Source organism: Pteropus vampyrus, unplaced genomic scaffold, assembly GCF_000151845.1.
Source record: "Pteropus vampyrus isolate Shadow unplaced genomic scaffold, Pvam_2.0 Scaffold510, whole genome shotgun sequence".
Taxonomy (NCBI): domain Eukaryota; kingdom Metazoa; phylum Chordata; class Mammalia; order Chiroptera; family Pteropodidae; genus Pteropus; species Pteropus vampyrus.
Window position 1 is genome coordinate 102001 of NW_011889291.1, and position 12856 is coordinate 114856.

Consider the following 12856-nt stretch of genomic DNA (forward strand, 5'->3'; position numbering starts at 1 on the left):
AGCAGAGATCATGAACACTTCTGGTGCCTATGGAAGCCATCCAGATCCCAACCCAGTGATTCCCCTCTCAGGTCCTCCTTCCTAACCCCACTGTGCCATGGGGTTGGAGTGAGACCGCTGAGTCAAAGTGTGTTTAGGACCAGAGAAGGCGAATCTAGTGTCTTGTCTGTCCTTCTCCCTCACTGATTTGGGGGAGGAGGAGCACTCCCTTGTCCCAAGGCCCTGATGTGTATGCCTTTGTCTCTAAGCCCCACGCATGTGTCCCACTCTAACCGGACCCCAAGAAGGGCCTCTTCAGAGCCCTCAATGGCGTCTGGTTTCAAAGTGCAAACTTGGAAATCATATCTTACTGTCCATGTGACCTTGGACAAGCAAGCCCCCTTCTTGAACCTCTATTGCTCTATTCACCAATTGCCCAGGTCCCTGTGGTAGCCAAGAGTCTTCAAGTGCCACAGACCCCACTTCAAGCTAGTTTGAACAAAAGTTAAAAGGAAGCTTCTGGATTACATAACTGAGAGGCCCAGTGTTATATCAACGGATTCAGGAAGCTGAACCTGTGCTGGCTGGAAAATTACTACTTGGCTATTGCCCATGGGAACATAACGCTCTAACAATAAGCTTTCTGCTTCTGTACCCCCGCTTGGACAACCAACCTGTGGGCTGACAGTTAGTAAAAAGAAGAAAAATAGACTTGAGTTCAAACAAGATGAAGAATGGGGTTTAGGGCTTAAAAACCTTGTACCTCTACATTTCAAGGCTGCTTGATTTCGGGTCTGCATACCCTTGGCAGACCCGGCTGGTTGAGTAAAGAGTGTGTTTCCCATAACTCACTGATTTCTGGTGGTCCATGTGTCTATCGGGGGCTGGCTGCTACAACAAACCCAGGGTCTCAAATGATGTCTCCATGACTCAAGTCTCTCTAGGGTCTGCTTTTATTGGTACTGGTTTCACTCTCATGCAGGTTCGCCTCGTCAGGGCTCTAAGTTTACATTCTCCCAGTGCGACAGCCCTAGGAGTGGGGGTGAAACAAGAGAAAATGCCATTTTTCTTGGTTAACACAACAAAAGTTCCTGTCCTGAGTCTCATTGGTTGAGTCTTGTTCTTTTGCCTGCCCCTGTGCCAAATCTTAGACTCTGATTGGCTGGACCTGGATCATGTGCCCACCTTAAGCCAATCCCTGATTAGGACACATTTTGTTTCTTAAAAGAAATAGAGATTCTTACCCCATGAAAGGGGATGGTCAGATAACCCTATGGAGCCCTCTCAGGCCACTGTAACATGACTGCTTGTGGGTCTACACTGTCACGGCTGCCTTTTTCTGAAGGTCCAGTGGACTGGAGCCAGGTCATAGCTCCATGTGAGCCACAGAAATGTGCTAAGCTGTGGCCCCGCCCCGGAATCTGTCCATTGGAGCAGAGCCAGCCCGATTGGCCCGTCTCCGCTGTGGCTGTTACAGCAGAAGAGGGCTGAATTGCTCAAGGGCTGACTGCTTTATTCCATAAGAAAGAGGAGCTGGCGCCTAATCACTGTTAAATTGATCTTCCTGGAGTAGACAAGGTTGGCAATAGTTTAGGAAAGAGAATATTATCCTCACCAGATCTTGAGGGACCATTCCAAACCTATCTTGAATTTAATCGCATATTTTAAACCTAGAACAGAACACTTCCCACACGTTGTCAGAAAGTCTTTTACTTCTTTTTTCCAAAGGGAGAAAACTATAACACCTCGGACTGGCATTGTCCAATATGGCAGCCATTGAGCCCTTGAAATGTGGCCCTTCTGAATTGAAATGCACCGTAAGTGTAAATACGTGTTTGATTTTGAAGACTCAATACCTCTCAAAAGTAAACTATATCAATTATTTAAAAATATCATCTACATGCTGAAGTGATAATATTTTAGGTATATGTTAAATAAAATATATTATTAAAATTAATTTAGCCTGTCTCTTTTGATTTTTTTAATGCGGCTGCTAGAAAATGTCTAATTAACTAATTAATTAATTAATTAATTTTTCTATGGTGACATTGGTTAATGAAATCCAATAAGTTTCAGCTGTACATTTTAACTGTAAGAGGTATATATATTTACACTGTGCTCACCTCTCACAGTTAGATTTCTTTCTGTCACCACATATTTGACCCTCTTTACCCCATCTACCTTTCCCTCTCCCCTCCCCTCTGGTAACCACTAATCTATTGTCCATGTCCATAAGTCTCCATTTGTTTGTCTTGTTCATTTGTTGCTTTTAGGTTTATATGAAAATTTTAATTAAACATGTGGTTTATATTATATTTCTCTTGGAAGGCACTGCTCTAGATTTACAGAGAAAATTCCCTATACACATTGTCTCATGTTTATTCCCAGATTTCAAGGTCAAATAGACACAAAGAGAGCTTTAAGGCACCTAGATAGAATGTAGGCATGTGAATGCATGAATATGTATATTTCTCTGGTTAAGCACGTTTGAAAGCATATGAATGGGTGTGCGATGTGTTATACATGAGTGGATGTGTGACCAAGGGTATTTGAGAGTGTGTGTGTGCAAGTATGTGTGTGTGAGTCTAGGGAGATGAGCAGATGTGTGGATAAGAGTGAGTGTTTCTGAGTGTTTCTCCATCTGGGGTCTCCAGACTGAGGGAAAAATAGATCCAGGGAAAGTCAAGGTGTGGGTCTGGCCTCGGTCTCAGATATGAGTGGGAGGTTTCGGTGGTTAGCACTGTTGCCTCACATCCGTTCCTTTCCTCCATGGGGCCTTGAGGAAAGACAATTTCTTGGGGTGGAGCAAAGGGGTGGGGTTGGGGCAGGAGGGAGGAAGGTGTGGGGACCCAGGAATCCTGCCTTCAAGTCTAGCTGTCCCTACCCTGGAAGGTGGAACTCTGAGGAGGACGAGGTTTATCCAGGTAGACGCCCTCCCCCACCCAGCCACACACACAGCTTCCTGTAAAGTTTCTAACCATTAAAATTTTTAAATTTATTTTATTGAATATAATTGACATATTACGCTGTATAAATACAAGGTGTACAATGTGTTGATTTGATACATTTATATAATGCAAAACGATGGCCATAGGTGTTAGTAACACGTCTATCACAAGTTCCTGATCATTGTGTTCTGTCTCTGGGTCTGTGGGCCTCTCTTCTTGGTCATCCCTGAGAACTCTGGTCTCCTAAAACCTCTCTTGATTGGGGGGGGGCAGTGAGGATGCCCCATGGTTGGAGGGTCCGGGATCCCTGAAAAGAAGAGGCTGATCTCTTCTTCCTCCCTCGCACCCCAACCCGGAGATTTCCTCATCTGCTGTAACACCTTCCGGTGGGTGGGGATATGTGTGGACAAATTGGCAGACTGGGGACCATGGAAGCTGAGGAAATCTACATGAACCAGGCCAGGATGCAGGCAGCAGCCTTTAAAGACAAGCAACGGGGGGCCCCAGACAATAAAAAAGGTTAGGCACCTTGGGATGGGGGGATGGGGGCAGCAGACAAGAGGGAGAAGTTGGTATGGGAGAAGTAAGGGGCTGAGAATTGGGACCAGAAAGCTCGTGTGTGTGTGTGTGTGTGTGTGTGTGTGTGTGTGTGTGTGTGTGTGTGTATCACTCAAATGCTCACACACACCCTCTTCTTTTAACCAATTAGCAGATGTTAGGTCCCCACCCCTTAACTTTTATCCCCAGAAATGCGTTGTGTGTAGGGGTAAGGTGAACCAAGATTTCTGAGCCCCGCTCCCATCCCCATGCCCACCCCAGAGCTTTAGGCAGGTTTCCAAACCTTTCTCACTGACTCACCCACAGGTGCAGATGACCCTGACTATGAAAATATCACCTTGACCTTCAGAAACCAGAACCAGTCAAAGGACAGTCATTCACCACCCAAGAATCAGGGTGAGCAGCCACCCACCAGCCCACATCCCATAGCCTTGGGACGGGTCCATGGGAGGACATCACAAGGACAGCAGCAGAATGTGGAGGTCAGGGTCAGTGGTGTGGGGTGTGGTGGCATTAAGGTTTGTGTGTGACAGTGATGGGGGTAGCTTTGTAGGTGGTGGTGATGATTGTGCAGATGTAAGTGTTGGTGAAGTTTTGGGTTATGGTGAGTAGGTGACAATGTAGTAAATTGGGAAGGAATCACCTAGACAGAACTGATGAGGGTGTTGTCGATGAAGACAATGCTGGAACCAGTGGGCATTGATGTTGGCGGCCGTTGTTGACAGCTACTGCTAACATTGGTGACTGTCGGTGATGGGGACGGTAAGGGGGGACATGATGGTGACAGTGTTGTTGATCACGGCTGGTGATTGTATTGAGAAGAGTGGGTGTAGGTGACAGAGCTATTGATGGTATTAGAGTCAGTCCTGATGGTCCAAGTGGCAGTGTTGAGTCCCGGAGGTCACCTGTCCTGCTTCTACCCTAGTCCCAGTCCGGTCCAGATCGTCTTTAGACTCTACCCAGACCCCTCGTTGGTTGCACGGAGCCGCCATAAGCCTGTACATTCTCCTCGCCCTATTTTGCATCATTCTGTTGGTTTGGGTCGTGATGAAACGTGAGTGGTCTTTTTGTTTTTTGGGTTTTGGTGTGTGTCAGGGAGGGGACTAAATAAATGTGAAAGGGTCTTAGACAGCTGGGGAGGCCCAATGTTCCCACCATTGCCTTTTCTCCCAGTCCCTCTCCCTTCCCTCACCCCTGCTCCCAGGGCTGCAGAACTGAGGTGCTTCAAGGATTTTCCTTCTTCCCCATCCTGAACAGATTCTGAGATGTCTAGAGAGCTGCTGGGCTTGAAAATGGACCTCTTGAATGGTGAGGGGTGGGGAACTAGGGAGGGCCTGAGAGGTCAGGGTGGGGGTAGGGAGAGCAGCAGTGACACAGACTTCCCCGTCTCACACCCTCAGTTTCCATCTCAGCACGAGAGTGCCAGGAGGGGCAGACAAAGGGCTGGAGAGACATCCACCGGCGCTTTGGTGAGGTTGACATGGTCAAGAAGAATGTCCAGGACGGGAAGGAGAAACTGTTATCAGGTGCCCTTGTGGGCCTTCACTGGGCAGATCGCAGCGTTGGAGAAAAAGGGGAGGGGGCGGCAGGGCTCCCACCCTCCCAGAATGCAGGGTTTGGAGGGGTGATGGATGCCACCTTCAAGTCACTCAGGGGTATTTAAATGCTGCTGAGAACCCCAAGTGCACAGGCAAGGACGGGACTTCCAATAAAAGTGGGGGCCTTGTCTGAGCCCCCACCCCAGCTTTCTCTTTCTTACCCCATCCTCAGCCACAAATGAAATCAAGACTCAATTGCAGAAAATCTCTGAGATGCTGCAGAAGAAAATGTCAAATGAAAGTAAGCTGGGGCCGGGGGAGGCAGAGCCCAGGATCTGGCCCTAGCTTCTCTTGGGGGATGACCTGCCTGATCTTGGATCTCTGCCTCCCCCCACCACAGTGTCCCCATCTAAATAAACAACCAGATGTGAAAGCCTTGGCTGCAGCTTGGAGGATGGGGTTGCATCTCCCAGTGAAGATGGAACATGAAGGCCTCAACCTGGTCTGAACCTATCGTCTCCACACGTAGAAAATCATGTGTCATGGTGAATGAGTGTTGTGAAGTCGCATGTGTGCATGTGTGTGTGGGAGGTAAGCATTTCACGGAGGGCAGGTATTTCAGTGTGTCCCACAAGGACGTGAATTGGGTGAATGTTGAATGTGGGAGTCACAGTGGGTGTGGTATGCTTGCCTGTGTCATTGTCTATGTGACACATGTGTGTATTGTGTCATGCATGTCACGGTGGGTGGCTGTGTCAGCAGGGAACACAAAAGTGTGTCACTGTGAGTGTGAGTGTTGGTGACATGTTGCCTATGTATGTTTCTGGGTGTAAACATGCATGATATCCAGCAATATGTCGTGTGTGTAATTGTCGTGGTGGAGGAGTACGTAGCACATACCATTGGAATGTATCACTGTAATTGTGGGTGTCGCAGTGTGTGCCCTGTCACTCCCTGTGCCCACATGAACAAATGTGTGTCTATATGATTGTGCCCGATTATGTCACTGAGGGTGCTCAGAGCATGTACACACATGTCTGTTTGTTTCTGCACTCATATTTTGTGATTCATGGAAATAAAGTCCAAGGGAAAATGCTGTGTATTTCAAATCTGTTGTTGGGGTGACTGGGGGACTTTGGGGCTTCGTAGGTGAGGGTCTGCGGGTGTTTGGACTTGGGGAATGGGGAAAACCACACAATGAACAAATGGACGTTATGCCAGGAACGCTGGGGGCACGAGGGTATGTAAGAACGATGTCCCGAGTGGGTCGCTGTGTGTCTATGAATTCGTACACAGAGTGTAACTGAGTCCCTGTGCCCTTAGTGTGTGCCCATGAGGGTTTGTGGCCTGAGATGTACATATGTACACATGTACCCGACAAAGAGAAGTGTGCCCATCGTCAAACGTGTGCCCCTGAGCATGTCACCACGATGACACTGTCTCCGTGAATAGGAGCCAACCAAGGCCTGCGAGGTCCCCGGCCGTGGGGCCGCAACCCTTGGTCGGGAGGACACGCGCGCCCCCCGGTGGCCGCTCCTCAGAATCACAGTGCAGGCCCCGCCCACACATCTGCCCGCCACGGCGCCTGCGCACAGAGGGCCTTTTACGGCGTCGTAAAGCAGCTCGGTCGAGCCGACGGCTGCAGTTCCCGGTGAGACCCCTTCTGTCAGCTCCTGACCTCTCCCCGCGGGCTTCTGGGTCCTGGGCCGGGGTCTCTGCGTCCGCGATCTCCGGACCGTCTGCTCCGGTTCACCCAGGGTGGCCTCAAGGAGGATGGGCTCCTCTGCGGTCCCTCTGCCTGATACGCGCCGGGGTGGGGGGCGCCTGGGCCCCTGCCTTTCTGCGGTTCGATTCACTAGCCCCCATCGGAGCCCGGAGCGGGGCGTCTCAACACTGCCCCTCCGGGTCCTCCCCATGTAGGCGGCCGCGCACCGGGGCGGGGGCGTCCTGAAGCCCCTGGAACCCCGCTGGCTTCCCATCCCCCATGCAGATCTCTTGGGGGCCCGCTCAGCATCCCCAGATCCCTCCAGCAGCCCCTGGCTCCATCCCTGCCTATCTGGGGCAGGGTTCTCAGCTACCCCTCCAGACCCCATCCTGGGCGGCGGCTTTACACTTGAGTGGGCGAGGGCGGAGGGGAAGGGAGAGTGTCTCAGCGCTCTTGGGATCTTCCATTTGCTACCGCCCTGCCCTGCAGGTCTCAGCACCCTGTCGGGGTTTTCTCCAGCAGATCTCCCTCTGTCTGTCTCCCGCACCGACAGTTGTGGCTTCTAGCGGTGGGGTGGAGGATCACAGCGTCCCCTCCTGGTTCCCCCCAAGCCTGACCGCCACCCCGCCCCCCACCCCGTAGTCCAGCTACCTTTCTGGAGAGCACAGGGTGGAGGGCTCCCAACGCCTCTGCCTTGTCGCCCATGCCGGCTCCCACCTCCGCCCCCAGTCTTTTTTTAAATGCAGGCCCATCCGCGTTCCAAGGAGACGCGCTTCGCGGAAGGCGCGGGGTTGAAAGGATTCCCAACGCCCCCTCCTGGCTTGTCCATGTATCTTGTCTTTTCCCCAAGCGTCTCATCCTGGCGGTTGGTCTCGACACATCCCCTACTCCCACCCACCGTGTCTGGTTTTCCGCCGGCGACAGGCAGGGAAGTTCTCTTTACCCGCAGGAAGTAAGTGCTGTAGTGCACTTGGGAGAGGGACAGTTGCCAGTTTCTCATTGTTCCCCACCCTCTTCCCATCCCAGCCCTAGGTCTGACGCCCCACCCCCGACTCCGTGCACTAGTTTTCTAGTCGCTGCCACAGGTGGCCGACGGCGCACAAATGTGCTTTTCACTTGGAACTCGAGAGTTGGGGGAGGGTTTCCAGCGCCCCCTTGTGGTCCCCTCCTGTGTCCTCCCACCTAAGCTCTCATCGAGTATAAGCCCACCCCTTTCCCCTTTGTCCTTCTCTGGCTAGGGGTAATGGAGGCGACTTTTACACGCAGGCGAATGCCCCTTTTACTTCCATTCATCTCTTCCGACGTGTAAAGTCGGCGAAGGAGCACATGGGGGTGGGCTGGGGGTCCCAGGGTTCCTGCTCCCGCCCCTGACACCGGCTTTGCCTGGTCTTCCCGCAGGGCGGCGGCGGCGGCGGCATGGAGGCGCGCTTCACGCGCGGGAAGTCGGCGCTCCTGGAGCGCGCGCTGACGCGGCCACGCACCGAGGTGAGCCTGAGCGCCTTCGCGCTGCTCTTCTCAGAGCTGGTGCAACATTGCCAGAGCCGCGTCTTCTCCGTGGCCGAGCTGCAGGCGCGCCTGGCGGCGCTGGGTCGCCAGGTAGGCGCTCGCGTTCTGGATGCGCTGGTGGCTCGAGAAAAGGGTGCCCGGCGGGAGACCAAGGTGCTGGGCGCCCTGCTGTTTGTCAAGGGCGCCGTGTGGAAAGCGCTGTTCGGCAAGGAGGCTGACAAGCTGGAGCAGGCCAACGACGACGCACGCACCTTCTACATCATCGAGCGGGAACCGCTCATCAACACCTACATCTCGGTACCCAAGGAAAATAGCACACTCAACTGTGCCAGCTTCACGGCAGGCATCGTGGAGGCAGTGCTCACGCACAGTGGCTTCCCCGCCAAGGTCACAGCGCACTGGCACAAGGGCACCACACTAATGATCAAGTTTGAGGAGGCTGTCATCGCCCGAGACCGAGCCCTGGAGGGCCGTTGACCTCGCCCCTGAAGATAAAGGATGAGAGAGCCCTTTTCCCAAGCGTGTCTTGTGTGTTGTGTGAGGGCCTCAGAGATCCATCCGCTCAACACCTTGACCCAGGTTCCTGCCCCAGGCTGGTGAGGGAGGCCAAGGCCCAGGCATGTTTATAATGCAGTGGGGAGGTGGGGAGGGCCAGCTGGGACCTAGCTTGGGCTTTCAGGCAGGGTTGGGGAGATAGACCAGGCAGAAGGAGCTCTTGGAGTGGGGATAGGCTGGCAGTTTCTGGAATTAGAGTTGGAGGCTGAAGGGGTGGGAGGGAGTGGGGAGGGATCAGGCTAAGATGGACTCCTTTAGACCAGAGGCTGGCACACTGTATCTGTGAAGGACCAGATAGTGAATAGTTTGTGCCTAGCAGTAGGTCAATGATCAAGTGTGGCTATGCACCTAGAAAACAAGCTTACCCCAGCTCCAGACCCTTGCTACTCAAAGTGTGGTCCGAGGACCAGCAGATCAGCATCTCTGGGGAGCTTGTTGGAAGTGCAGACCCTCAGGCCCACCCCAGGCCTACTGAGTCTGCGTTTTAGCCAGACCCCCCATTGGGGGAGTCCCTCTGTACCTTAGTTTGAGAAGCAATGCACTAGGGCAGTGGTCCCCAACCTTTTTGGCTCCAGGGACCGGTGTTCCTATGAGAATCTAATGTTTGACGATCTGAGGTGGAGCCCAGGCGGTGATGCTAGCTCTAGGGGGCGGCTGCGGATACATATGAAGCTTCGCTCGCCTGGCCGCTGCTCACCTCCTGCTGTGCGACCCGGTTCCTAACAGACCACGGACCAGTACAGTCCACAGCCCAGGGGTTGGGGACCCCTGCACTAGGACACAGAATTGTAAAACTTTGGGTGGCTGGGTGCCACCACCCTCCCGAGTTTCAGATATTCTAGATCTGGGTGGGCTGGACGATTTGCATTTCTAACAAGTTCCTAGGAATTGCTGATGCTCTGGGGTTACCCTTTGAGAACTATAACCCAAGACACCTGGTTCTCAAGGGGAAGTACATGGACTCACGTTAGAATCATCTGGATGCTTAAGATAGTTTGAAGTCAATTTCTGAATACACAATCGCTACTTGAACACACATCCCTTGTTTAAAAATCACACCTCAGGCAACACTTCCTTTCCCTTTTGCCTGAGGCCCCGAGCACTCCTCCTCCCCAGGGTAAATCCTGCCACCCCTTGAGGAAACTTCTTCAAATTTTCCGTTCCCTTACCCCCACAGGACCTGAGCAAGTCTGTTTTGAAGGAGAACTTAGGTGTTTTCTGCTGGGTTCCCCTCACCACTTATAGAAGATTTAAAGATAGGGTGGTACAGCTCTTCAGTTTGCTTGTTAGAATCTTCTGTCTAGCCCCATTATGTAGGGTGGCATGAGATGGGGAGACCTGGGTGCCAGGCTTGGTTGGGGGGCAGTTTTAGTCATCTCAGCAGGAGGTGATGAGCCGGGTGGGCTTCAGCGCATTGCGAAGAAGGCAATGAGTGTCAATAGGGTAAATAAAACTACCAGCGCCCAACATGTGTAGCACACAGATGGTCAGAAAATGGCTCTTGGCTGGGGGAGGGAAGCGGGCCCAAGGGAGCTGGGAGGGGGGTGGTTATGGTGGCAGCCTGAATCCGAGAGGCCGTGTCAGAGGTCCGGGGGTCAGCGCAGAGATTGAAGCCACAAGCCTGGAGGAAGGAGAGCCAGAGGGTGTGATGGGAAATCAGATTTCAGAGGAAACTATAGGGTTCATCTTAGGGTGTAGCAGCCTGAGGTCCTCAGGGAACCTGGGAGTGGCTTTCTGGATCTGCTTGGGGGTCGGGGACCAGATTGCAGGAGAGAGGCAGGAGGCAAGGATGGCACAGCCGGCTCCATCCAGAGGCCCAGCAGTGAAGGATGCCTGAGAGGTGGGGAAAGAAGGGAGGAGAAAGGGCTTGTCCTCGAGGGAGGGGATGCGGGAGAGCTCATAAACTGGGAGAGGACGGCCCAGGGTCTGTTTCTCCCCTGGGGATTTGTGGAGCAGGCCAGAACAAGCTGTAGGTTTGTGAGATTGGGCACCCATTTAGGGCGAGGGAGGATGGGGAGAAAGAACAGGTAGCTGTGGTCCTCATCATAGTGGCTTTGAGTTAGGATACTTGGGGCTGCAAGTAAGGTCTCAACTGAGGCCTCCAGACAGGTGGGACTGAAGGGTAGGGGCCCGACGCCAGCCCTTGGTGACTCAGGCAGGCAGCATCCCCTCATTTCACAGGCCACAAAGCAGGTCCGAGAGAAGGGGTATTTGCCCATGGTCACCCATTAATTTGACATGTTTTTTGAGTGCCTACTGTGTACTAGGTGCTGGGAACACAGCTGAGAACAAAACAGAAGTGTTTGCCCTGAAGCTTGCACTCTACCTGGCTGAGGCGGCCAACAAACAGACGAGTAAATTCCGCATTTTGTTGAAAGGAGTACCGTGGTAAGAAAGTACAGTGGAGTAAAAAAGTCAGGGTGCCATTTTAAATGGGAGGGAGGGGTGCTCAGCATAGGCCTTGCTGAGGAGTAAGCAGGGGAGGCAGCAAGTGCAAACCCCCTGAGCTGGGAGCAAGTCTTCAGTGTTCCAGGAACAGTGAGGAGGCTGGGGTGGCCGGAGGAGAGAAGCTGGGGAGGGGAGGTGGCAGGGAGGGGCTCTGCGAAGGCGAAGGACCCTGTAGGACTTCGGCTTTTTTTCTGAGCTGGAAGGTTTGGGACAAGTGAAAAGTGAGCCCCCAGCAGTTCGGGTGAGCAAGGATGGGGGCTGCACCAAGGCAGCAGCTGGAGTGGGTGACAAGTGGGTGGATTCTGAGTACAGCTTGGTGGCGGGGCCCGTGGCTTTCCTTATGGGTCTGGAGGGGCTGGTGAGGGAGAGAGGTGGCGAGGATGACCCCAACGTTGGCCTGAGGGACTGGTAGAGTGGAGCTATGAATTCCTCACGTGCGGAGCTAGGTAAACGAGAGGCCCAGAGTGCTGAGGAGGTTTCTGGGGGAGATAAATCTGGGGTGGGCAGTAGGTAGAGATAACAAGATCTGGGATTCCAACCTGGGTTTCACTCCAAGGGCCCAGCTCTGTCCCCACCTTGTCCTGAACCCCAGGACTCCCAGGTGCCACTATAGCACCTTCCTCAACCCACCCCCTCCTTGGGCTGTGGCTGGCCTCTTCTCCTGGGATCCCAGGTGGTCCAGCGTGGGCATCTGCCTATGGAGCCCCTCCTCCCCAGGGGACCTGAGAATCACGTGAGCACGTCTCGCTCTTCTCTAGGCCCGGTATTGAGGGTGGGATGTCCTAAGATCCTGGCCTGCCTCCCTCCTGTCTCAGATGTAGAGCTGACCTTGGCCAAGCCCAGGGCTGGTGCTGCCTCGGCCACCCGGACCCTAAGTGGGAGTGGTGCCGGGACCTCGATCTGAACTGGCTGCCAGGTGACCAGGCCACCTCCCCATCGGTCTCTGCATTCTGCTAGCACTGAGTGCCTTCTGTGTACTGGGCCCATTCTGACCACTTCGTCTGTGGTCATTCAGGCTCTTTCCCCAGCAGCCCGGGCTGGGGAACTAGGCTCAGGGCTATCCACTGCTTTGCCCTGCAATACTCCTGGGATTCTCCGCTCACTAGACCCAGAGTCTTCATCTCTAGCTCTGCCTACTGAATGCTTCTTGTAAAGAAGTAGGGGGGAAAAAAGGTGGAGAGGCACAAATGCCACTTCAGTTAGTTGTTCCTGATACTCAAAGGTGGCCTCAGGCACCAGGCTCTGGGACTCCCAGCTCCCACCTTCCACACCTGGAGACCTCTGAGGAGGGGTGTGTGAGGGGCTGTTGTCATCCTAGGCAGCCAGGGAGGCCTAGCCATCTGAGCCAGGGTGGGTCCTGCGGTGCCAGGACACGGGCCACATCTGGGGAGGACGAGGGAGGGTCCGCTCCTGACTCCAGCAGACAGGGAGGAGGGGGCAGTGTGGAAGCACATGAGTCCGGGGTGGCTGCCGCCGCTCCCTGGAAAGTTAGGCTGCAGGCACTGCGCCCCTGTAGGGAGCGCTGCCAGCATTCAGGTTGGCAGGTGGGGTTCTCGAGGTGGGAACTCTAAGCACTTGAAAGCAGGGAGTTTGGGCTGAGGGACAAGAAACAGGTCCTC

The 12856-nt window shown here is 53.6% G+C and overlaps 2 protein-coding genes across 3 annotated transcripts; both read left to right on the forward strand.

Annotated features, from left to right (window-relative positions):
* Positions 1-3342: 3342 nt before the first annotated feature.
* Positions 3343-6439, forward strand: MCEMP1 (mast cell expressed membrane protein 1). The gene is made up of 6 exons (XM_011383261.2): positions 3343-3446; positions 3792-3881; positions 4743-4793; positions 4886-5011; positions 5256-5324; positions 5424-6439. Exons 1-6 carry the CDS (start codon positions 3356-3358, stop codon positions 5438-5440), a joined length of 444 nt encoding a protein of 147 aa, XP_011381563.1. The 5' UTR covers positions 3343-3355; the 3' UTR covers positions 5441-6439.
* A 156-nt stretch (positions 6440-6595) lies between these two features.
* Positions 6596-8748, forward strand: TRAPPC5 (trafficking protein particle complex 5). Of its 2 annotated transcripts, none has more exons than XM_011383262.2 (2): positions 6596-6674; positions 8139-8748. In XM_011383262.2, the coding sequence occupies exon 2, from the start codon at positions 8145-8147 to the stop codon at positions 8709-8711; it is 567 nt and encodes a 188-aa protein (XP_011381564.1). In that variant the 5' UTR covers positions 6596-6674; positions 8139-8144; the 3' UTR covers positions 8712-8748. The 2 variants fall into 2 exon arrangements, with proteins under 2 accessions (XP_011381564.1, XP_011381565.1); XM_011383263.2 differs by having other exon boundaries at positions 6622-6674; positions 8130-8748.
* Positions 8749-12856: the final 4108 nt, after the last annotated feature.